The following is a 26,468-nucleotide window of genomic DNA, read 5'->3' on the forward strand; positions in this document are numbered from 1 at the left end:
GTGTTTAACTAATGGTACAAAGAATAAAAATGCACATAAAACATTTAAACAGAAAATTTAGATCCAAATTTTAATTACTATTTTTTAATATTTTACTATTGCTAATTTTTATTTTATATATTATTTTATATTTATTACTAGTTTTAATAATATTTTGCCTAAGGAAATAAGATTTTTTTTTTACAATACAGTATTTACTTAACTTATTTTATTAGATACTGTGGGAGCCTCAATCTCTGCCTCCAGTACTTTGAGGGCTTTGGAGAATATAGGTCTTTCAACTGATGACGGGCGATGTTATGCCACCTTATATAACTCGGGCTGACAGAGGGGCCGGGTGTTTTTAAGCAGTCTGGATCTTGAACGACAGCTTCTAATTAATGGAACCGAGGGATGCCCACTCCTGTGTGTGGTATTCATTCCTCAAGCATCTGGGGAGGTGGAAGTCCTTTCTTTGGTGGCTGCAGGTACAAGACAATCAGACAAATTTCACATGAGGGAAGTGATGGAAAATCTCCTGGACACACAAGATAACTAATGTCTATCTGTAACTAGAGCTGCATGAAAATACAATTTTTTTTCTTCCTGTTTAGCATATATATTTTTACCTATAGTGGAAGCATAACCAATTACAGCAGTGACATTAATACTGTTTTACACATTTGTCATGATCTGATGCTTACTACTCCCAATGGTTTGTGTTCGGCACCCCGACACTTGGAATGCCAATGCTTACATTACTGGTGCCAGAATCCCGATTCCATACAGAATCCCGACGCCGGCATCCCGATTGTCGGGATGATGAAGGTAAGTAGTGGGGTGGGGGGAGGGTTAGGCACTAGGGGGAGGTCTAAGTTTAAGGTGTGGAGAGGGGGAAGGTTAAGTTCAGGCACTAGGGGGGAGGTTAGAGCTAGGCACAAAAGAGTTAGGGTTAAGGTAGGGAGAGGGGAAGGGTTAGCAGACCGACCACCAAGTGTCGGTATGTTAACCCTGTGGGGATCCTGGTATCAGGATTCTGACCGCCAGGGTCCCGACTTTCGGTATTTCATACCAATTCCTTCCCAATAATATGGTTTTGTAAGACAGCCCTGTGAGCCATTACTACTGGGAGTAATATGTCTGGAAGATCCTTTAGAAATCTGCTGTAAGTCAGCAGGGATTGTCTATGCAGAGAGGCCTGGAAGCCAGCTACATGATAAGATCAGGATGTTACCTATGGCTAATGGTATGTTCAGATGCTGTGAGTACTGACAAGAATAGCTGTGATCCCTCCCAAGTACTTTATCTTTTATACAGGAACCAGTGTACATCAAAGCAATACTTTTCATAATTCATATTTCCAAACTTCTCTGACATCATGTAATTAGTAGAATCAGTCATATGACTTCTGTCATGCTTGGTTACTAACCTTATTAAGAAGGGGGAGACATCCAGAATCTTTCCAAATAATTTATCTAACTTGTTCATGCTCAATATACTTTTGTGCACATGTTTATATTTTGTTTATTTACTATTATTAACACTTCAGTATGCTTTAGGAAACACTACACCATTTGTGGGCAACAGTGGATGGCATAGTGGATAGCATTACTGTCTCATAGCACTAAGGTCATGCATTTAATTCCAAGTCATTGCTGATCTGTGTGGAATTTGTATGTTCTCCCTGAGTTGGCATGGGTTTCCTCCAATACTTCAAAAACATACTGGTAGGTTAGTTGGTATTTGACATAAAAATAACCCTAGTTTGTGTGTGTGTGTGTGTTCATTTGATAGTGAACATAAATTGTAACCTCCCCTAGGGACTGACGTAAATGACTGATATCAATATTTTATTCTCTTTTTGTTTACTTAGTATGTTGAGTTATCTTTGTCGTTTTAAACGGCATTTAATAGCATTCTTAAAGCATACTATAGAATTCTTAAATATGCTATGCATGTGCGATAGGCTGGGTTGTTATGCTGCTACACTCAAGGCAGATTATTGGGTTTACAATAACTGATTAAATTAGGTTGATATTTTATTTTGAGATAAGTTAGAGAGCAAATGAGACTTCCTAAAGAATTAGCTTTGAGCCAAATCTTAGTGGTGGCAGATATGGGTGTCTAATAGGAAGTGAGAGTTATAATTATGAGGGAATTATGTCATTCTTAGACATACCTTGTGGTTTTGTTTTGACTAACCCTTATACACACACGTCACACGTGCTGCAGTTTATCTTGTTATGACACCCAAATAAGAATATTTGGTGTTTGAAGCCCAGTGTCTATTTGAAAATTCAATAAAAAGTGATTTAAAAAAAAAAAAAAAAGCCCAGTGTCTGGTAACACAACATAATGCCAACACCTCTCCCCATGAAAGGATTAGACTATCCATCCCATGACTCCCATAATCTAATGAGGGTTGTGATTAGCAGGTGAACATGATGAGATTCCTATATGGTACCTTCCAGTTCTATGCACTTACTCTGCCGGGTATGAATGGAGGCTGTACGCGCAGTTCTTCTAACGCATACCAGTCAATACCCGCGAAGAAAGGATGATAACAAATTTCTCCATTTACTCCCAGACGCATCTGAGGATCTGTACACAGGAGCTGAAAAGAGCGACATGAATGCAACTAAAATGCAGTTCAGCTATAATTTGATCCCTTATACCTACATATTTGGCAGCAATGTAATTTAGTCAAACAAGAAAGCATTAATCTTTTACCCTAATCAGAGGATGGTGTGCATCTAGTTTAGGATAGAATATGTCAGTGGTAAAGTGACTCCTGCAGCACTGATTGTTCTGACTTGGAGTTTTCTTCAGCCACCACTTGTTTATGAGTGTCAGATAGGTGGAACCAATAATGTGATGTATGTAATATAGATAGATTCTCCATATATCGCTGCCTGGCCATTCATAACAAGAATAACTACATGACAAGTATTAGAGAATGAGAGTTTTATAGATACAACATACTGACCATGGGGAAATATTGTTCATGATATTCTTGTACCTAGTACCGAATCCTAAGTATCTACTCACACTGACCTGTTCAAGGATGTTTTGTGTAATAGGTCTTAGGTGGTAGCCTGGCAACACAGAGAGCTTGCAGCAGAGCCAGGGTTTTCCCGTGGTAAGTTGGAATAATACCACGCCAAAGGCGTACCAATCTACCCCGGCATCATACTGCTGTCCTGAGAGCATCTGTCAATAAGAGGAAAACTGGTCACTAGGTTAGACGGTATTATAAATAGGAGAACACAACTGGGCAGTGAGCACTGTACAATACTCACATACAGGACACGAGAAAGGGCAGTACATAATACTACATGAAAGTAAATTATAAAGTACAATGTATCATACCTACTGATATGTTGGCTGCAGTCTCTTGGAGGGGGGCAGCAAAGATTTTGGGGGTGCGGCAATTTCATCATTATGGCGCCCTCTCCACTATACAGTACCGCAATTCCTGGCATTGTAAAGTGAGGATGGCACCACAATGATGAGTTTCAAGGAAAATCACATCATCAAGCCACCCATAGCAGACCCGACTAAGTATATAAAATAAGTACCAAACAATATCACACCACAGACTGGGTCAGACAGATAGCAGGGGCAAGGATAGGGCAGCTCCGCTAGCAGGAGCCAGGTGGGATTCCATTCAGTACTAAGTGATGCTGTACCCAATGTATGAGCGAGCAGGCAGAGTCAGAGGCAATGATTGGGAAAAGGAGACGAGCACTGGTAACATGGGGTGTGCTAGGAAAAACAGACTGAGAAGGGCCCTGCCTGTAGGAGCTTACATACTAAGAGATGATATATACGTGTAGTTCCCCTTCTACACTTTTCTATGGCAATCTCCGGCGTTCTGTCATTGTAAGGAAACACCTCACTGCATTAAGTGTGTTTCCCAAAGTGTAATATTAATATTCACTGCAACAAATTTGTCTGTGACCAGATGGCAGATTAAGAACATCGGACCATACATGTCAGATGAATGAAAGCTCAGTGCATGGATACCATTTAATGACATACTGGGTCCACAATTACTGGCAAACATTTACAGGACCAGACACTGTAGACATTTCAGTATTATCAGGAGAATCTGAGTGGTATTGAAACGTTAATGAATATAAATAGATTTCATTGATGTGAGGATTACTTAATTATGGGATGTGAGAGCTAATGATTATAAAGGTGTTAATGATGTTGAAACTAAAGATTTACTGATTTTGAGGAGGGCTTCATTAATGATGAGGGGATAATATTATGTAGCAGTCACAAAAGTGATCTTTGTATTACATATTATCACTAGTCTGCTCTATTTTGTATTGTGGTCAAATGATTCTCTCTGTTTTTTGTTATGGTCACAGGCTCTTTTATATGGCGGTCACTAAGATGCTCTATATTGTATTGTCACAAGAATGCTATCTGTACTGTATACAGGTCACTAGGACCAATTGGATTTCAGTAACTAGAATTATATGTGTATTGTATGACAGTGACTACTTTGCTCTCACTATTGTATGACAGTCGCTAGATTGCTCTCTGTATATCAGTTACTAGGATGCTTTTTCTTGTGTGGTGTCACAAGAATGTTCTCTATTGTATGGCATTCACTAGGATGCTCTCTGTATTGTATATCAGTCACTAGGAAATTCTCTGCATGGTATATGAATCACTAGGTTGCTTTCTGTATTACTTGAGAGTCACTCGTTACTCTCTAAATTGTATGGCAGTTTGTGTGTGTAAATTGGGTGTTTGCTGTGTTTTGGTTCATATTACGGGCATACTGGGAATCATCAGGTTGGGCAATTTGATTATTGCACATGCTGCATGGTAATGATGACCATCCGGGCTTGGCCCTAATTGATTAAGAGGAGGTAAATATGGAGGTAATTGTGTACATGTGCAATTCATTCCTCCATATTTAGCTTACTACAAGGATTCTACATATATGAATAGCAGTAATCCACCTCATCCCTATATTATTACATCCTCACCTCTGGGGCAATGTACCCTCGTGTTCCAGCATAGCCCGTGGCTCCGTGGATAGTAGTTACTGCCAGCCCAAAGTCGGCCAGTTTGATATGGCCGGCGTCATCAATGAGGATGTTCTCCGGTTTAATATCTCTGTAAAATGGACATTTTGCATTTAGAATGTGGATCATCATCTGTCACTGAAAACAAGTACTTACTGGAGAAATACAAAGTATCATAAGTGAGTAAGGTTATTTTGTGAATGTGGAAACATGCGCCACCTAGAGGATAAATGCCTATTACACCTGGCCGGATGAGGGCAGTCCCATGTTATGAAGACAGTACCAAGGACTGTGAAGTACAGTGCATCTGGGGAGAAGGTAGCAAACCCTCTGACATCAGTCTTCTGTGCTGGCGCCAGCACCTTATTTCACTGGGAAGAGGGGGCACATACAAATATCTTGCACACGGGTTCCCTGATTTTCTATAACAGCTGTGATGAATGGGTGTGTGCCTTGTAGTGTGGTTGGGGAAGAAATAGGTCAGTTTGTGTAAAGGTGTATGCAGTACAAGTCCGCATTTTCTATGACTCATATAGTCTATTATTATACTGATAATGGATTATTTTACTCTTTTCAGTAGTTAATAAAGAGTATCGTTTTTCTGTGCACAGATTATGACTTCCCCGTATTTTTGTACTTTGCACTTGTGTAGTTATTCAGTATAGGATAACAAGCTTATGGGAGCCAAACATAATCGGGTCCACATATATACTAATAGCATACTTCCCAATTGCCCAATTTTAGTGTTATAGTTGGGAGGCATCACTTTTCCCTTTTGCTGTGCTCTGCCAAAGGTGCATGTGGCAGTGACAGGGTGGTAGGAGGTTCACTGGATAGACATAAAGGCCAGCCTATTGCTCCACACCATGGAGGTATGGCCATGCTCTTCTGAGACACAGCCACACCCCTTCATTACATGGTCACACCACTGTCCCAATCTGCACACCTTCAACGTTGGGAGGCAGGGCTGTAAGGAGGCGATGCAGTGGGGCCATCACATAGGGTGGGTAGCCATTGGGATGGAACTGGCCATGTTCACCCGCAGCAACAACCTGCACCCTACTCTGGCTCCTACACTGTGTTGTGAAAGACATCAAGATTTCTCCCACAGTGTCTTTGGATCAGTACTGGAGCTTCCTTCCGAGCAGTAACCTAGTTGCTCGGTGATGACATTATGCCCTCTGGGTGCAACACTTAACACTTAATGCATTGCTAACTATTGTTTTGTTTTATAAGGTTTTCATTTCATTAATTTCCCATTGTAAGAACAGTTATTTCTGTGAAGAACATGGAAATCCTAAAAGTTAAATTTCTTCTATATTTAATGATATATGAAAAGAAAGGTAGTTACCGATGTATAAAGCCCATCATGTGGAAGTACTGGAGACCGGAGACTATCTCTGCAGCGTAGAATCTGTCAAAGAAGAAATGTAACATTATTGTAATGTCCCAGATTCTGTTCTCCATGATGATTCTATAGATACAGAATTAGTTGTGTACATGGAATATCTTACTAGATTGCAGATTTCCCACTAGGCGCGTGAGGCAAGTGCATAGGGGCGCCACCTGCTGGATGTGGCACAGCAGGCCTACCCTTTCCCCTACCCCGCATCAGAGCAGCTGCTAATACTTTTTTATGTAGAAGTAGCAACAGGGAAATAGGGGGAGGGGGGTCATGGGTGGCAATTTGTGTGTGTGGAGAGGTAGGGGCTACCTGCTGGGTCTCAGCATCATGCATGGTCAGAGCAAGAGCCACCTGTGTTTATCCAGAGATGCCCAGTAGCTGTGACAGGTGGCTCTGAATAAACACAGCAGGCTCTGGCTCTGCCCCTGTCATGACGGCTCGGGATGGCTAGTTCCAAAGCTGATTCCTCCAAGACCCTGCAGGTAGCGCCAACTTCTCCACACACACAAATTGCCACCCGTGACCCCCTCACTCATCTCCCTGCTGGTACTTCTACATAAAGAAAGTATTAGCAGCTGCTTTGATGTAAGGGGGGAGGGTGGCCAATAATGGTTATTCTTACACAGAAAGGTAATCAAGGGAAAGGAAAAATGTTGATAAAGTCAGTGGTGACACAGCGCAGGTAAGGTCACTGGGGGCATCAGTGCAGTACAGGTTGTGCCATGTTTATGGGACCATAATTCACAGATCTAAGACCCTTATAAAGGTGGTTGTTTGCTATGATGTGAATACCAGGCAGCCACTGCATAGTTACTATAGCACATATCTGCTTACTTCCTCCCCCTTCAGCCAGGCTCTCCTCCTATCTGTTGGTTTCTCTGCAGCAGACAGACGTCTTCTGAGCAATCTGATGTAGAGGAAAGGCCCCCACACATCAGCAATTGATTGCAGCAATTCTTCAATTTGCAATCGATTGTGTATAAAAATCTTTCCCTTTTTCAATCTATTGCAGATTGCAGAATTGCCACAATCGATTGAAAAAAGGAAAGATTTTTATACACAATCGATTGCAAATTGAAGAATTGCCACAATCAATTGCTGATGTATGGGAGCCTGAAGATTAAAGGTGTGTGCAGCTGCTGCATACTGCACTATGCATCAGCTGCTTCTAGTTTCCATCTGCCAATAGGACTGGCTGCTCACATGATGTCACTTCCCAGTGTCCCCTGGGAATCCAGTCACAGCCTCTGCAGAGTATTATCATACCCATGGGGGAAGGAAGAGAGAGCCATAAGGGCTGATTATAATGCTGGGTACACACTGGCCAACATATCAGCCGTTCAATTGAACAGCCAATATATTGTGTGCACGTTGGCCAGTGTGTATAGACGATATGACTGTGAACGATTTTGTTCACAGACATATTGGGTCAGTTGTGTAGCACAGCCAATGGCAGATGTATCTGCTCATTGTTGTGCTGTGTGTACGAGCGATCAGCCGACCGCCCATACACTTGCTGCAGAGGCCGCGGGGTACAACCATCATCTGCAGATATATCTTTCCAGTGTGTACCTACCTTAAGTCGCACTGCGAGACGCAGTGCATGCATCCCGCAGTGTGTGTGTAAAGAAGCACAGTAACAGCTGAGATATACAATCTCAGAAATGTATTGGAAATGTATTGGGTGTTCCCGGGCTGTGACTAGGAGATGGCTATTACAGAGATACTGTCTGATGTCACATAACTGGACATGAGCTCAGATGCTTAAACACTGATGGAGAATATGCTCCTAGTATGGGGCAGGTGCATTTTGTTGGAGCGTCGATGGCAGCGTCTAAAGACGCATTATGTGGGCATGGCAGTCAGACATACGGGAAGGGCTGATACTAGCATTTACTATAAAGGAATAGATACAACTGCGGCAAGAGACACTAATGCGGTCACAGAAGAGTGCGGCTCTGTGTCAGTCCCATACTGTGTATATGGGAGATAGGGGATGGGGAGAGTGTAAGAGAGCTATAGAAAAGGGATATAAAGACAAATGCATGCAGGAAGAGTCCTAGGGCCGTATTCAATAAGCCGTTTTCGGCGAAAAGTTTTTGCCGGTGACGTAATTTTTCCAGGTGAAAACTTATACCCGTATTCAATTCCAAAGACTTTTTGCCGGTGTAAAAAGTCTGCGCCTCGTAACCAATGAAAAGATTCGCCTCTGAATGAAGGCGAAAAAAAGTGCAGAATTGGGGGTTTGTGGTGCAAAGTTGCATGAACACCCCTGCAGCCTTGGGAAAGCCGCCCAAAGGTAACCTGCATCAAAAAAAGTGTAAAAAATACTTTAGCTCACCCCAAAAAAGTACTTTTGTTTTTGGGGGCGAAAAAGTCCAAAGTTGGGGGACAAACTTAAAAACTAGCAAAATAGACTCCAGGGGGTCCCCCAAGTATGCCCTAGGTGTTTTTTTGATTGCAGGTGCTTGCTGAAGGTGCGTTTTTTACGTTTTTTTAAAACCTCACTTTAGCGATTTTTAACCATGCTTGCACCCATTTTCAAGAACCCCAAACTTGCTGGAACAATTTATTTTCGCGTGCATTTTGATGGCCGCGATGGTCGTGACCATCGCGACCATCGAAACTGCGAGCCGGAGCCTGCGGTTGAGGTTTTCAACCGCAAGGTCCGGAGTGATTTTGGCTCTATCAGAGCCAAAATCACTCCCACTGACATCACTAGTGATGTCAGTGGGCCTGCTTCTGACGGGAGGCGTTCCCGTGGGAACGCCCCCGTCAGGGAGGCACGCCCCCGGCACGCCCACCAAAGGGGGCGTGCTGTCAATCAACATCGACAGCACGCCCCCTTTGATCAGACACAACGAGCGAAGGACTTTCCTTCGCTCGTCGCGTCTGGCGCATGCGCACGACGGAGCTCCCTCCGTCGTGCGCATGCTCAGTGCAGAACATCGACCCACTTGCGAGCGGACAGCCGCTCGCGAGTGGGTCTGAATCAGGGCCATTATTTCTTCTTTTCCATCTGTAATGTGGTTGAGTCTTAGGTACACACAATGTGGTGACCAGTGGTGGCCAGTACTGGTATAATCACTAGGGCAAATGTAATGAAGGCAGTGTATGCTAACTGTTCTGCCACTCCATGTATAATTGTGTCCTTACACATCTTTGCTACAGTCGCATGAAAAAGCCCCTCTTGGTGCACCAGGTCTCGTGAGACTGCTAGCGTTGGGTGTCTAAGATGCGATCTGTAACGTAACTAGGGTATTTGGAGCCCAGGGCAAGATGAAAAATGGAGCCCCCACCCTATGTGTGCGTGCCGAAAAAGTGGGTGTGACCACATGCCACAAGGGGCGAGGCCACTAGAAAATGGGGGCATATCAACATGACACCACCGTTTCTCGTCACTCTGGGAGAACTCTTTTCCATTCCATTTGCACCATTTATACAGGGGCCCATTATGCAATGCCCCCAGTAGTAGAGCCCCTCATGCAATGCCCACTGTAGTTATGCCCCTTATACAGTGCTCATTATGCAATGCCCCTAGTAGTAGTGCCCCATATGCAATGTCCCCAGTAGTAGTGCCCCCTGTTGTAGTGCCCAATATATAGTATCCCCAGTAGTGCCCATTATGCAGTGCCCATTATACAGTGCCCCCAGTAGTGAACAATATATAGTACCCCAGTAGTGCCCCTTATATAGTGCCGCCTATAAAGTGCCCAATATACCCCTAATGCAGTGCCCCCCAGTAGAGCCCCTTATGCAGAGCCCCCAGTAGTACCCAATATATAGTGCCTCTTATGCAGTACCCAATATATAGTGCCCCTTATTTAGTGCCCCCAGTAGTGCCCCTTATGCAGTTCCCCAGTTCTATCCCTTATACAGTGCCCACAGTAGTGCCCTTTATACAGTGTCCCAAGTAGTGCCCCTTATAGAGTACCCCTTATGCAGTACCCAATATATAGTGCCCCTCATATAGTGCCCCTTATACAGTGCCCCAGTAGTGTCCCTTATAGAGTGCCCCCAGTAGTGCCCCTGTAGTGCCCCTATGCAGTGACCAAAGTAGTACTCCTTATATAGTGCCCCAAGAAGTGACCCTTATACAGTGTCCCAATAGTGCCCCTTATACACTGCCCCTAGTAGTGTCCCTTATACAGTGCCCACAGTAGTGCCGCTCATGCAGTGCCCCCTATGCAGTGACCCAAGTAGTACCCCTTATATAGTGCCCCAAGAAGTGAACCTTATACAGTGCCCCAGTAGTGCCCCCTTATACAGTGCCCCCAGTAGTAGTGCCTTTTACACATAAAACACGCAGACACAAACACACAGACAAAATTATACTTACCAGAATCAACGCTCCTATGCCCGCTGCCGTCCGCTCCTCCGACCTCCCGCTCTGCACTATGGGGGAGACGTCTCTCCCTTCACCCAGTGCATGAGCCAGAAGACGGAGCTCATGAGTGAGATCCAAGCCAGCTCTGGCCCTGAGTGCCGCAGCCAATGAGAGTGTCTGTGCTGATTTATTTGATATGCAACACATATATCAGTGTGTGACTGAAGGCCTGATTCACTACGGATCGCTATTCTGCTAACTCTTCTTGCTAATATCAGCGGTGATATGCAAATGCATTGTGATCGCAGTCAAGCATTGCGATCACAGCCTCACATAATGACGCCCACTTTCCCTTGTCTCACATCCGTAATACGTGGCATTATAGCAGAAGGCATGACGCTAGCAGAGTAGCACGGGACCTAACAGCTCACCTACACCGGGTAAGTTGCGCTGCGTGGTGTATTGAGGCTAGCTGTATGAGGACACATCTCTATTCTCATAATATATCTCATTCCCCACACTGTAAGCGCCTATGTCTCAGATTGTCTCTTGCAAACAATTACGCAGAGTTTCACGTCAGCTCAGTGATAGCTCTTACGTTGCAGCGTCGATCTCAAGACGGCCTCTTTTATGCAGGAGTTCGAACAGGTCTCCTCCGCTGGCATAGTCCATGACGAAGCCCAAAATCTCCTATCAGAAGACACAAACAGAACAGAGTCACATATTTGCTATATACTCTAGCACAGTCTCTTCCAGTTACCTGGTCTGGGCGCTCAGAGTCTACAGCAGGCACCGTACTCTCCACCATACTCTACACAGTGACCATTACTGTATCTGATTATAAATGTGTGGGGAACTTAGTAACATAGACGGAGCTGAAATATGTGACATTATGGGACTTATTTTAATGCCAGCTCTGTAAATGCACATGCCATCCACATGACTACAATATAACAGTGTGGGTATGGGGTCTATGGACACAGTGGAGGTGATTTGCATCAAATAAATTCTAAACAATATGTGTCTCCTCTGACCTCTTCTGCCTGCGTGTGCACTGTGCACATACGTGGGGGTAAGCCTGCACAATGCATATATTTCTCAGGACATTATACTGATATAAGAGGTTGTGATTTGTTTATGGATCCTCTCTGGAATGTATTTAGGTGTAAAACAAGCGATCTCCAATGCAGCATGAGAGCCCTATGCGTGTCAGGAGAGCTGCCAAGTCTGCGGGTGGTCATACCTACCGCAAGGGCAAGATGGCCGCCTGATGTGCGTCAATGTTATTGATATTAACCCAGGTGAGCTTAGCATTCCTATGCTTGGGTAAACTTTGTAACTATTAGCATATTTTCGCAGCTGTGTTGCTTACGAAATCACAGCTGCGATCGCATTACCATCCATCTTTGAATCAGGCCCTAAGCACAGTCTGCTAATATTCCAAACTCCTCATTGTTACTCAGAGCCCCCCCTGGTGTGCGCCACTGCTATAGAGCTGTCTCCTGACCACAAGGAAAAGTGTAACATTATGGTAATACCTCGGTCTGGAATGACAGGAGGCTGTGTATTAGGAAGGGGCTTCCCGATGTTGCTTGCAGAGCTCTCCTCTCCATCTGCGCTCTGGCCTCTTCTCTCGCTGTCATTCCGTTGTTATTCAGGAGCTTCATGGCTACGTCCTTCTTTGTGATCTTATCATATGCCAGCAGGACCTGAATGTGTCACAGATGTAGATATTTTACAGGGTGAGGAGCACAAATGGCTGCTCCAGTATATACAGTATATTAAAAGATTATGAACATAATTAATAAGAACTATTTGCGCTGTAGATACTTTCCATGTATTAGATGTTAAAATGAGCTCATAAATGTGAATATAGGTAGTAGCTGCTTACACAGTCTGCATTCAGTCCCACCCACAGTCATAACGTAAGACATACTTGCCGACAATCAACTCCCTCCTTCCGGGAGGGAGCTGATTGTCGGCTAACAGCAAGGGGTGTGCCTGGTCATTCACGGCACATTGGGGGTGGAGCCGGGGGTGGGGCCATGTGATTGCATCATCGTGGCCCAGCCCCCTCTTCACAATGTCGTTATTTTCAACATTGTGAAGCAGGGGGCAGGGCCACGATGACGCGATTCAGCGTGAATCGCGTCACCGCTCCCCCCCCCCGCTGCAGGGGTTTGTAGTTTATTATGGGGGGAGGTCAGGGGGGTTGCTGGCTGCAAGGAGGCTTGCCTGCCTTTCCGGGGGCCTGGGAGCGGCACCCAAAAATCGTGAGGCTCCTGGCCCAGATCGGGAGGGTAGACAAGCCTGACGTAAGATGAGTAATATCTCCCAAAGGGTATAGGTCCTGGGGGGTGCTGATATTCTGCTGCTTATAATGAGTTGTTTTTGTTATAATGGATATTAGTATTGTGCTGTGTGAGTAATACGTAATTAAAGGATATATAGCAGTTTCTATGAATAATTCTTGACTATGAACATTTCTCTTTCTTCCTATTTTGTTATAGAAAGCATCTAGCCAGTGATTAATGGTACACAGTGACTGGGTGGCATATCCAGAGTGACCCAGTGGGGAGGCCATGTAATTCCCTAGTGGACCCCTCTACTTCAGAGCTCCTCCCATTATTGTGGAAGGTCAAAAGCCATCAGCGGTGGAATTGGGTGGCACAGGGAGAAGATCGCTGGAAAAAATCAACCTGTAGTGAGGTCTTCAGAATCATCACTGTATCACAAAGGATTGCAGGAATCTTCTGGGTGGCAGTGATTGGTGCGATGTATGGACGACAGGTCTGCATGCAGGGCCGGACTGGGACTAAAAATAGGCCCTGGCATTTTAAAGCACACAGGCCCATCTTGGGGGTCAATCATATTAGCCATGATGATCTCGCCGGCGCGAGTCATCGCGGCAGTGGCCGCACTTTACAGCAGCCCCGATTTGCCTAATATTGCTCGCAGCCCCATAGGGCTCCGAACAAAATTATGCGAATCCTGGCTTGGGTAGCGAAGGGTGCGAGCTGCGGTGCCGTTGGCTGCGTTTAAATGCCATTGCAACAACACATAGCACCTAATAGGATTGACCCCTTGGTGTCAGCATCCTGGTTCCTGTCACAGACTCCTCCCCTTGCTATTCCTAACTCTTTCCACTGCTTAGTCTATGCTCGGACACATATAATTAATATTAGAACAACATAAAAGTGTACAGTATTCTCTGTATTTAGTGTTCACTCTAGGTCCGGCAGTAGGCAGGGTGCCAGACCTAGTGATAGGGCACTTCTGCGCGTGCTGAAGGCGCGTGCGGCCGAAAAAGGGGCATGGTCAAAGAAAAGGGGGCGTGTCTTTATGACGCTTCCCCTTTTCGTCACTCCTGGGGCACTTAAGTGCCAGGCAGTCCCCAAGTGCTACGGTCACTGTGAATGGATGCTGGGTGCACCAGCGGTGACCGCAGCGCCGCCGTTTTGACCACACGTGACCCACACTGTGACCCATGGGTGAAGACAGAGCTCACAGGCTGTCTCAGCGGGGCACCGCGCTGGAGGGCAGGGTGCTTTCTGCCCTTCAGAAATAGGGCAGGACGCAGCGCCCCGCTGAAACAGTCTAGTGGGAACACTAGTATTAAAACACACACAACAGTGCACATTCTGCAAGGGATTTAAACATGTGCCACCACACAGGTGAGGGCTGGGACACTGAGGGATGGTTCAGGGAGGGTGAGGGAAGGGACACTGAAGGGGAGATACAGGGAGGGTGAGGGAAGGGACACTGAGGGGGGTTAAAGGGAGGGTGAGGACGGGGACACTGATTGGGGGTTACAGAGAGGGTGGGGGCTGGGACACTGAGGGAGGTTACAGGGGGGATGAGGGCTGGGACACTGATTTGGGGTTACAGGAAGTGTGAGGGCTGGGACACTGATTTGGGGTTACAGGGAGTGTGAGGGCTGGGACACTGATTTGTAAGGAAACATTGTTTCCTATACACTACTGTCAAGCAGGGACGGCATGGACACAGCACGGCAGCCATCATGCTCAGTGGATATTCCCGGCTGTAACATGACGACTGTGCCGTGTGAATAGAGGCACCTGTTTTCAGCCACCATTATATATCACACCCGGCAAAAAAACGGACGGCCTTTTGTCACCCAGTCAAAACCGACATGTGTGAAACTGGCCTGATGGTGAGGGAAGGGACACTGAGGGGGAGATACAGGAAAGGTGAGGGCAGGGACACTGAGGGGGAGATACAGGAAAGGTGAGGGCAGGGACACTGAGGGGGAGATACAGGAAAGGTGGGGGCAGGGACACTGAGGAGGAGATACAGGAAAGGTGGGGGCAGGGACACTGAGGGGGAGATACAGGAAAAGTGAGGGCAGGGACACGGAGGGGGAGATACAGGAAAGGTGAGGGCAGGGACACTGAGGGGGAGATACAGGAAAGGTGAGGGCAGGGACACTGAGGGGGAGATACAGGAAAGGTGAGGGCAGGGACACTGAGGGGGAGATACAGGGAGGGTGAGGGAAGGGACACTGAGGGGGAGATACAGGGAGTGTGGGGGCTGGGACACTGATTGGGGGTTACAGGGAGGGTGAGGGCTGGGACACTGATTGGGGGTTACAGGGAGGGTGGGGGCTGTGAAACTGATTGGGGGCTTACAGGGAGGGTGGGGGCTGGAACACTGAGGGGTGTTATAGGGAGGGTAGGGATAGGGACACTGAGGGGTGTTATAGGGAGGGTGGGGGCTGGGACACTGAGGGGTGTTATAGGGATTGTGGGCCTGGGACACTAATTGGGGGTTATAGGGAGGGTGGGGGCTGGGACACTAATTGGGGGTTAAAGAGAGGGTGGGGGCTGGGACACTGAGGGGTGTTATAGGGAAGGAGGGGGCTGGGACACTGAGGGGGGTTACAGGGAGGGTGGGGGCTGGGACACTGAGGGGTGTTATAGGGAGGGAGGGGGCTGGGACACTGAGGTGGGTTACAGGGAGGGTGGGGGCTGGGACACTGAGGGGGGTTACAGGGAGGGTGGGGGCTGGGACACTAATTGGGGGTTACAGAGAGGGTGGGGGCTGGGACACTGATTGGGAGTCACAGACAGGGTGGGGACTGCGACACTAATTGGGGTTACAGGGAGGGTGGGGGCTGGGACACTGAGGGGTGTTATAGGGAGGGGGGGGCTGGAACACTGAGGGGGGTTACAGGGAGGGTGGGGGCTGGAAGACTGATTGGAGGTTACAGGGGGTGGGGGCTGGGACACTAATTGGGGGTTACAGAGAGGGTGGGGCTGGGACACTAATTGGGAGTCACAAAGAGGGTGGGAGGGAGAGATACAGTGATTATACAGTATAAAGCTGTCTATCATTAGGGTAAAGAGCAACAGATTTAAAAAGTAAATAAAGTGCACACACTTACCTGATAGTGTTTGGTAGTGTCCCCTCTCCTCTCAACTTCAGGGTCGCATTGGGTCTCCTCCTGCTTCTGTAGAAGCCTGCTGCTCCTCTTCGGCACTTCCAGCTCTTCACAGAGGTTCACACACAGCAGGCAGGGGGCGTGTCACACAGTACCTGTTACTAGAGGTCCCGCTGGTCCTCTAGTGTTTGCTGGCAGACCATGGCAAGTGGACACTAGAGGACTAGCGGAGCCTCTAGTGTCATTACTGTTCTTAATGTGGAAAAAATGTCTTCTCTCCGGCGGCGGCCATTTTGGGAAAGACATTTTGTATGGCATCCAAACGGACGGCCAGACCAGCCCACTTGACCATCGGCCCTTCTGGCATTTGCATGAAGTGTCCGATGGCCAGTCCAGCCCTGTCTGCATGTAACACGGCCAGTGTCAGGTGTAATGTAATGGAGGTATGCAGGAAGCCTCAGATGGAGGGAACACTTCAGGCTAAGAGGCAACCAAATGACGTGGCCGATGATGCTGCTTTGTTAATTATGCACATCCTTAAAACGCCCGTTTTGACCATTTGGCACGCCTGCATTAGGATCTCCACACCCCGTTTTCAAGCACCTTCCCTTGTTACCACCCACAAACGCCTCATCCTGTCACTGAAATTAGCAGGCACTCGCTATTTTGCGAACACGCGATTTCCGACCGCACTGACTGGTTGGCGCATGCGCATTACGACCCATACGCATGCGCAGATGTGCGAACATCGCTCGGAGCGAGCGAGCGGCCGCTTACGAGTGGCTCTGAATCAGGCCCTCTGTTTCTATCTTTTGAACAGTGAATCTAACGCCTATAGTGCCACTAACTAGCCCAATCTATAGAGTATCCTGGACCACATAGCTTTCTGAGTAATATAATTATTGGCAGTGGCAGGAGGGACAGTGTTGTGAGATACAGCTGCACAATCTGTTCATCAGTATAATTTGTGCTGGGAGAGGAGCCTATCCATCTATATCAGGTATGTCAAACATGCAGCCCGCGGGCCACATGCGGCCCAAATAAACATTTTTATGAGGCCCAAAAAGTGTGGGCCCACATATATATAATATGCGGCCTACATCTTTGCCATGATCGGAGCTCAGCTCTGATCGGACAGTGTTTGCTTTAGTTAAAACTGGCAACGCTGGTCTCAGAAGCCTCTGATCACTTCAGAGGCCAGTGTTCCCAGTGATGCAGAGTGCGGGTGACGTCATGACGTCTCCCGCGAGGAGAAGAGCCTACGCCTGACGCTCTGGATCTAATTAGATCCAGTCAGCGGCAGCAAGTACGCGGGACGGCAGGAGTGAAGACGGCACAGACTTGAGCAGTGCACAGCGGCCATCGTAAATAAAGGTAAGTAGTGCACAGGTGAGTGGGGCCTGTTCTATACTGGGAGGGGGTACAGCATAAGAGACATTAAAGGGGGCACAACATAAGGGGCATTACTGGGGGCTCTGCATAAGTGGCATTACTAAAGACATTACTGGGGGCTCTGCATAAGGGGCATTACTGGGGGCTCTGCATAAGTGGCACTACTAAAGACATTACTGGGGGCTCTGCATAAGGGGCACTACTGGGGGCTCTGCATAAGGGACTTTACTGGGGGCTCTGCATAAGTGGCACTGGTAAGGACATTACTGGGGGCTCTGCATAAGGGGCATTACTGAGGGCTCTGCATAAGCGGCATTACTGGGGGTACAATATAAGGGGCATTACTGGGGGCTCTACATTAGGGGCATTACTGGGGGCGCTACTAGGGATTTTACTGGGGGCTCTGTATAAAGGGCATTACTGGGGGCACAACATAAGGGGCATTACTGGGGCTCTGCATTAGGGGCATTACTGGGGGCACTACTAGGGACATTACTGGGGGCTCTGCATAAGGGGCATTGCTGGGGGCTCTGCATAAGGGGCACAACATAAGGGGCATTACTGGGGGCACTGCATAAGAGGCACTACTAGGGACATTACTGGGGGCTCTGCATAAGGGGCACTACTAGGGACATTACTGGGGCACTGCATAATGGGCATTGCATACTGGGCACAAATTCAGGGGGCATTGCATAAGGGGAACTACTACAAGGAGCATTGCTTTGGTTTTTATTAATAATAAACCTTTCAAAATTGCATATAAGACTTTTTTTTTGTTACGGCCCACACACTATTAAGACCTTGAATACTCGGCCCGGTGGTATTTTGCATTTGACATGCCTGATCTATATCTATAGAAATGATTGGAGTTTGCATTGTAAGTCTTTGGGGGTCAAGGTGGGCATCTGAACTCGCCCCCTCTCGGTCCAGTCCAGACTTGTGGATTTTTGTACGTAGTCCTATGGGGCTGCAAACAATAACATGCAAGACCAGTGGGACCATGGCCGCGAGTAACTCACATGTCATTGAATTGACCTCTTTATATTTTAGAATCCATGTCCCACCTTTATAGGATGACAATGATGAAGTCCACCATCACCCACACCTACTGCATGACCACCTACCCAGGCTATCATTCCCCGAGCAGAGCTCAGTGGTAATAACTCACTGGAGAAGGAGAACTCTGGGGATAGTGAGAGTTCCTCTGACAGAGAAGGGATTCTCAGCTGGTGCCACTGCAGTAACCTCACAGGTGTGCTTCTTATGTAATGTGAGAAATGCAGGGGGTCTCTTTTGCCAATATCTCTTATTACCTTGGTCTCTGATTGGCTGATCGTACAGCAACATGATTAATCACTGCCACCAGAACCAGTTGTCGGAATTGTCGGAAGGAAGACCACGTCTATGGTAACTTGGATGTTATTATGCTTGTTACTTATATGAGACACTTGGAAAGCTTAAGATAATTGCAGTATGTTTTTCTGGTGTTGTATGTACAGAGGGCCTGATTCAGAGCCGAACGCTCTGACCAGAGCGCTCGCTCTGAATCAGGGCCCTCCTACCTTAAAATGGAGCGGCCTCCTGGCCGCTCGTATAGCTGTGGGTGACCACCCACAGCTATAGCGAGCGTCCAAGATGATGGTCGCGATGGTCAAGACCATCGCGACCATCGGGCTTGCGACGAGACCCTGCGGTAGGGTCTCGCTGCCGCAAGCCCAGGAGTGATGTTGGCTCTATCAGAGCCAAAATCACTCCCACTGACATCACTACTGATGTCAGTGGGGCCAGACTCAGACGGTAGGCTTTCCCATGGGAACGCCTCCGTCTGGCAGCCACACCCCCGGCACGCCCACCAAAGGGGGCGTGTTGTCACTCACCATCGACAGCAGGCCCTCTTTGCTGCGAGACCCCGAGCGACGGATTCCTCGATGCTCGCAGGGTCTCGCGCATGCGCACGACGGAGCTCCCTCCGTCGTGCGCATGCGCACTTCGGCACCATCAAACCGCTTGCGAGCGTCCTGCGCTCGCGAGCGGGTCCGAATCAGGCCCAGAGTTTTGTAGTAAATCAGACATACTAAAGGGTCGTACTTGTCCAGACGGTACAAATGTGTCACTGTTTCTGAGCAACTCGAGTGGGCGTACTTCACCAATCGTGGGGAATATAGGGATCCCCCTTACTCTTACCAACTCCTCCTATAGTTGTAAGAGGTTACATCACTGCCACCAACAAGCTCCTATAGCAGCACTGGAACCACTTAATTTTGGGAAAGCGTGGTCACACTGCTGCAGAACCTCTCGGGTGGCGTCCCACTGGCTTATTGATGTACATCAGTTCTGCTTTGGTAGTGAGCAGAGATCAAGTTCAGAGACACTGGACTCAAACTCAGGACCGGCAGCAAACAGGCATTTGGTACATATTTGGTAGTTACAGGCAAAACAGATGCAGGCGTATTGGCCACACCCCTTCCACCCCTCCGTGATTATATTAATAATCTTCCACTATATTATTATTTATTTAAAACATATGTAAATTCTAAACAATAGGATCCATAGTTAGTAAAATATTTAATGACTGCAGATAAGAAAAGTGCTTCAAAATATCAGTAAGTGAGTTAAAATCTGCAGCCACTCGTGTAATAAGTGTCTCTATGTCTATAAATTTATAATGGTGTGAGGAGTATTCTCCCACATGTGCAGGGGTGTAGCATGTAGCCATGGTGCCCGGAGCATGTGTGTGCTACCGCGCCCCCTCCCCCAAGTGTGCCAGGTAGTGCCAGGTAGAGGGTATATCCACCATGAAGGAGCAAATTAAAGGGAAATAAAAATAAACATTAGGGGCAGTATCCAACTGGGACATGGAGGGCTAGATATATTCCAACCCACTAAAGTAATTCCACCAATTAAAAATATACCACACAATAGTGCCCACAAATCATGTTATACCACACAGTAGTGCCCCTTATTCACATTACAACATGCAGTGTCTTTTATTCATGTTATGCCACAGTAGTGCCCCTTATTCATATTATGTTACAAAATAATGACCACAATGTCAAAATTATGCCACACATTAGAGCCCATTAATTCACATTATGCCACAGTTTCGGCTATTTTTTCACATTATGCTACAGAGTAGTCCCCACAGTTCTTGTTATGCCATAGTAATGTCCATAGTTCACATTATGCCACAGTAGTGCCCCTTATTCACATTCTGCCTAACAATAGTGCCCCTTATTTAAGTTATGCCACAGTAGTGTCTCTTATACACATGCCATAGTAGTGCCCCATATTGGCATTTGGTGTCAGAGCAGTCAGGCGTGACCTCACCAGACTCACCGTTCAGGCTTCTCCCAGTCACGGGTGCCACGACACAGACTCTCAACAGCAGCACCCAGCTCAGGCCTCCCCTCAGCAGCAGAGACACAGCCGCTATGTTCTCTCCTCCATGCAAACCAGGCCGGCTGACATCAGGGCCAGGGAGGTATGTAGGACCCACCTCAAAATTGGAAAAGAGGAGCCACCAGCACCTCTCCATCCACACCATGCCCCCTATCTGGAGGCACTGATCTGTTTATGTGTTTCACGCTCAGCTCAGCTCAGCAGGTGCTCTTCCCTTCGTATAGTAGTTGATCTCCAGCACCCTGGCTGGAGCAGGCGCCTGGAGCTGGTGCTCCCCTGGAGTCACCCTCGGTACTCCACAGCGCATGTGTTATACTCGTTATATTCAATGAAATCATAGCAGTATGGGTTTTTGTAGAACACATTTATCAAACCTTATATACTGTATATTATATTCTGCTATTAGAACGGATAACCTTATATACAGTTACTGTTCAGTACACAAACACCACTTTATTGAATTGTAACTCTGAACTGTATTATCTCTGCTTTCCTCCTACTTTGCTGTGTTTAAACTAAATGAGCTTATTGCACTGTTTGTACAGCCCCATGCTACTTTATATGTCAGAGTGGTCATATGTTGTCACCAAACTGGCTGACCAGACATAAGTTACACTACTGTTTGGGCTGTGTGGTAATTTAGGCTGCATAGTGTGTGGTGCAGTGGGTCTGAGTACACAGAAGCCAGTACATCGTACACGGCAGTACTGGGCCTGTAATTACCAGGCAGCATATTGTGCCATGTCTTTTGTGGGATGGCCAAGCCCTTAAATTTGGTGACCACACCCACCCAATGGCTGGACCTCGCCTATCCTGAGTCAGACACATCTGCAGCCACTTTTCTGGGCTCCTACTTATACTAATGCTAGAATCCGCCTGTGTGTGCTGTATGAGTAAATGTGGGAGTCTGTCCTGCCCACTGTTATCCCATCTGCAGCTGTCAGCATTTCTATCTGCAGATATATGGTGATCATGATAAGCGCTCAACAAGGGGGATCCCAAGTGTGGGAGCAGCATGGTACTGGAGATGTCCTAGCTCTAAAAATACACGTTTATGTAGACAATGTGTACTAAACGCTTAGTACATATTGTCTACATAATCATTAATATCTGTACTTGCACCCAGCCCATGCTGCATGCAAAATATCCATCTGAAATAGGCGCCTTACCTCTATCCATGCCATGACACACCCATGACGCTCCTACTAGACCAAACAGATCTAATGTTTGCACCAGCGGCAGTCAGCGATGGAGCAATTCAATTGTTATTCCATTCAGGTGCGTTAGCTGCCGGCACCATGTCTGCTTACAGCCTCCTGAGGTGGCGAGCAGAAATGTGCGTTAAGTCTATGGTATGGGCACCCTACCTGCATTTTAAGTGCCCCAACAAGGACTTCAGATGGGTTTAGATGTTTTACGTGGCTAAACCTAATCTAATTGGGCGCTACAAGCATGATGATTAATGGGCACCCAAAAATAATGAATTTGCTACATTGGGTGCCCATTAATTACAGCACCTAATAAACTAATTGAATTGCCCCATGTGTTTTAAGTTTGATCAGGTGGATATGCAGTCGCACGTTTCCTTCTTCCTTCTGTTTGTTGATATCCGCATTGCCACTTGTGTCCTACTCAGAATCAGCCTCATTGACATATACAAATAAGTATTTTTTAAATTATTCTCCCTTAAGAAACTGCTAGTTTATTGGGTACTGGAGTCACATGTGCACAGGCGGTGTACTGTAGGTATACAGCTGTCTTACAGTCACCTATAGGGAGCTGTCCTTTATGGTGCTACTCATAGTTGCAGATATTTCTGTTGCACTCTGGGAGTGAGCAGCCAGGATGGATGTGTGGGGGTGTAGTGCAATGTTTGCATCATCGTGGCTCATCCACCACTGTACAAAATTGAAATGCCCATCTTGTTAAGCTGGGGGCGGGTATACAATGAGGTGATTTATCACAAAACCTGTCATCAAGATGCCCAGTTCACTTGGGAAGTGGGCAGGACAGCCAGCAGTGATCCATGTCCGGGAGACTTATCCACTCTTCCCGGAGTCTGGGAGAGCCACCGAGATTTGGGAGTAGGTAAGTATGTGGTCCACTGTAGCTAAAACTACCTAGAAGCATATTGGTTCAATAATCACGTATTTGCAGAAGGATCAGATGGTTTCGGATTGGGAGATAATTACCATTACAGTTATGCCATTTTATAATATATACAGATCATTTATCTATGTGCATCTGCATTAAGATACTATATGTACTGTAGTAAAGTCATGAAACTTACAACTCCGTAGCTGCCCCGGCCGATCTCACTTCTGATCTTAAATCTCTTGATGGATTGAGAGGCGTCACCGGGGCAGGGTGATGACATGCTGCTTGGTCCTTGAGGAAATAGAATAAGGACACCGTGAGATGACTGTGATGATTACTGAACAGGAATAATTGTGAATACTAAATAAAATGCATTGTAGGGCTCTTCAAATCCCGACAGCGGATGCCCGACAGGATCAAGATCCCGACTGGGGCAGGTAAGTACCCTAACCCTCCCCTGTCCCCCTCTCACCCTAATCCCTCCCTTAGTGGTGCCTAACCCTAACCTACCCCCGGGGTACCTAACTCTAACCCCCCCTTACCACTCCCTAAAACTAACCCTCCCGGGAATGGTGCCTAATTCTAACCTCTCCCTGGGGGTGCCTAACACTAACCCTCCCCCCTAGGGGTGCCTATCTCTAATCTCCCCCCCCCAAACCTAACCCTGATAGACTCCCTAATCCTAACCCTCCCTCCCCCCCAACGCGGCTAACGTTTAGTTCCTAGCCGGCATTCCGATGTCAGGATTGTGACCACATGACTACATCCCCTTAAGATAGGTGTTGAAATACCAACGCCTATCTTAATCCTGACGCCAAAACGCCAAGGACGCCTGCCCGAACGATTTAAGTCTGGGACGCCCTTATCATTAGCCGCGAAGGGGGAGGGTTAGGTTTAGGGAGCATAGCGGGGTTAGGGTTAGGTTTTTGGGAGGAGGGGTAGGGTTAGGCAGCCCTAGGGGGGAGTATTCGGGTTAGGTACCACTGGGAGGGTTAGGGTTAGGCACTAAGGGGAGAGGGTTAGGTTTAGGCACGAAGAGGGGAGTGTTAGGTTTAGACACTAACAGGGAGGGTTAGGGTTAGGCTACAAGAAGGCAGAAGGGGGGAGGGTATTTATACTTAACCCACTCCTGTCGGGATACCATCCATCGGGATGCTGCTGTCGGTATTCTGACAGGAGACATCCCGACAGCCGGAATTACATACCCATTCCAAACACTGGTAATTCCTATAGTACCCTGATACTTAAGAAAGTTAATAAAGAACGTTAGTCCCTATAATGCTTCAAGTAGACAGGTAGTCCCTATAAAATTACCAAATATTGTTTATATAGTAACGTTTTAAAGATAGAACTTTATCAATGTAAATAATTAAATGTAACAGACCTCCAGCTATACTTTGGGGGAAATTCAATTAGCCACAATAAAGCTTTATCTTGTTGCACGTTAAGTTTTTGCACCTATCGCGTGATACTTTAACTTATTGCGTCTTTGCGTGCTTCCATTTTTCACGAAATTTAATTGCAAAAGTCGTACAGCGGCCTTTGCGCAATAAATCATGCTGCTTTTATCTGTGATAGGTGTAGGTGGAAATGGGGAAATCTGACAGTACCCCAAAAAAGGCCAAAGTAATATAGGATAAAAGTAAAGAAGTGGGCCTAATACTAGTTTTCGTGGATCTTAAGTTGTCTCAGATAGCCGTTATATGCATTTTTCTAAATCAGTCAAATAATGTTAGAAAGCAATTGTTTTTTTGACAAAATAAATGTTCTACTTATATTGGGGGTGCATAGAAATGCTTTATACTATGTTTAAAAAATCTTTAAGATACGCCTCTAACACCCACCTGCAATCTTAAAATCACCTGTCCCATTCATATAGCACCCCAATATACCTGTCCCACATCTATTAACCCATTTTCCTGCACTTTATCGCCCCAAAAATGACATGCCATTATTGGCCAATTTAGGCTGGTAAAAAAATATTTTTACCTAATTAGACATTAAGGAGGGTGTCCCAGTGATTCTGAACCAAATCCTGACATTTTTACCTTAAAATAAAATTTCTCCAACTTTTCACCTGCTCAGGAGGTGGTGAAATTTGCACAAAATCTTATGTAAAATTCGCACCCGGTAAAACCTTTGCGAATAGAATTGCGAGATAAGCATTCGCACGGTGAAAAAGCGGCTTATCGTGGCTAATTGTATTCCCCCTTTGTGTCTCTCTGATACAGCTGGGATTCTACAACTGCCCCATATACTAAGAAATGTTTTGCCTAATAAAACCTCCTTCCCCTCTCTACCTGGTCTTGGCTGATCTCCGTCCAATTCTTCAGCCTCCCTCACCGCTCTCTTCATCTTCTTTGCCAGGGACTCCTCCTCTCTGCATCTTCTCTTCTTGCTTCTCTTTCCTCTCCTCTTCTCTTGACCGTCTTCAGGACATGGTCTCTTCTTTGTCGGCTTCATGGTCTCCTTGTTGTCTTCCTTTCGGCTCCTCTTCTTTCCTGCCATCGTCTCTCTTCTGCGCAGGGTCCTGCTTCTTCCCACTGGTCTCTGTCTTCAGCAGAAATGGCAGTTGGCTCTGGTAACTGCCGCTCACAACTTTGAAAGTAAACAACTCTGTTGCCATGACTACAGGTGCGTGATGTCCAGGCCATGGAGTCATGTGATGTCACCTGCTTGCTGCTCTCTCTTATACACTGTACTAATGTATATATTATCCATGAGGATCTGTGTTTGATGGGCAGAGAAATTTGTGGATGGATAGTCTTTTTTTTAATTCTAGAATTTTGAAGAAGACAATGTAATTTACCCATTAATTATGCCTTATTGGTAGTGGATTCCTTGTTCATATTCCTGCTTTGTTTTTACAGTATATCTGTATGTATCACTGCAATAATGGAACATAGGCCCTCATTCAGAGCCGCACGTTAACAACAGTACGCTCGTTGCGTTCCGATGTTGACTAACCGCGCATGCGTCGGGGTTACACCGCGCATGCGCGTACGGCAAATTGCGAGCTTTTTTTCTCTCGTTCCTAAAATAGCGTACAGGAAGTGACATGTCAAATGTGATTGACAGAACAGGGCGTTTTTGGGTGTTGACGGGGGTGGAGATGACAAAACGCAGGCGTGGCGAAGCGTTTTTGGGGCGTACATACATTAGCAGATGCGAACGTCAAATGTGTTCGGACCGTCTCATACGTCACTGAAACATCCGCTTTCCCTTCAAAATGCTCGCACAGCTTAGGGTCAGGATTACTCGACCACATTGGCGATGGCCTTCTCCTCCGTCCCGGGACTCCACGATGGTGCTGCGATTAATCGTGGCTGGTCAGTAAAGTAATTAGTGTTGGATTGAAATCCGGCTTGGTATGTGTTTGGAAAGCAGTTTATTGGGATAGCACAAAAGCGTACGCAGGTG

At 46.6% G+C, this 26,468-nt stretch overlaps 1 protein-coding gene across 1 annotated transcript; it reads right to left on the reverse strand.

Annotated features, from left to right (window-relative positions):
• Positions 1-416: 416 nt before the first annotated feature.
• LOC148519725 (protein kinase C delta type-like) lies at positions 417-25,556 on the reverse strand. The gene is made up of 9 exons (XM_088476204.1): positions 25,349-25,556; positions 23,242-23,339; positions 12,298-12,468; positions 11,358-11,449; positions 6,379-6,441; positions 4,989-5,118; positions 3,034-3,189; positions 2,465-2,593; positions 417-461 (listed from the first exon to the last, which is right to left on the reverse strand). The coding sequence occupies exons 1-9, from the start codon at positions 25,554-25,556 to the stop codon at positions 417-419; spliced, it is 1,092 nt and encodes a 363-aa protein (XP_088332330.1).
• Between the last annotated feature and the right edge of the window lie 912 nt (positions 25,557-26,468).

This window comes from Taudactylus pleione, unplaced genomic scaffold (genome assembly GCF_031769625.1).
Source record: "Taudactylus pleione unplaced genomic scaffold, aTauple2 ptg000184l, whole genome shotgun sequence".
NCBI lineage: Eukaryota > Metazoa > Chordata > Amphibia > Anura > Myobatrachidae > Taudactylus > Taudactylus pleione.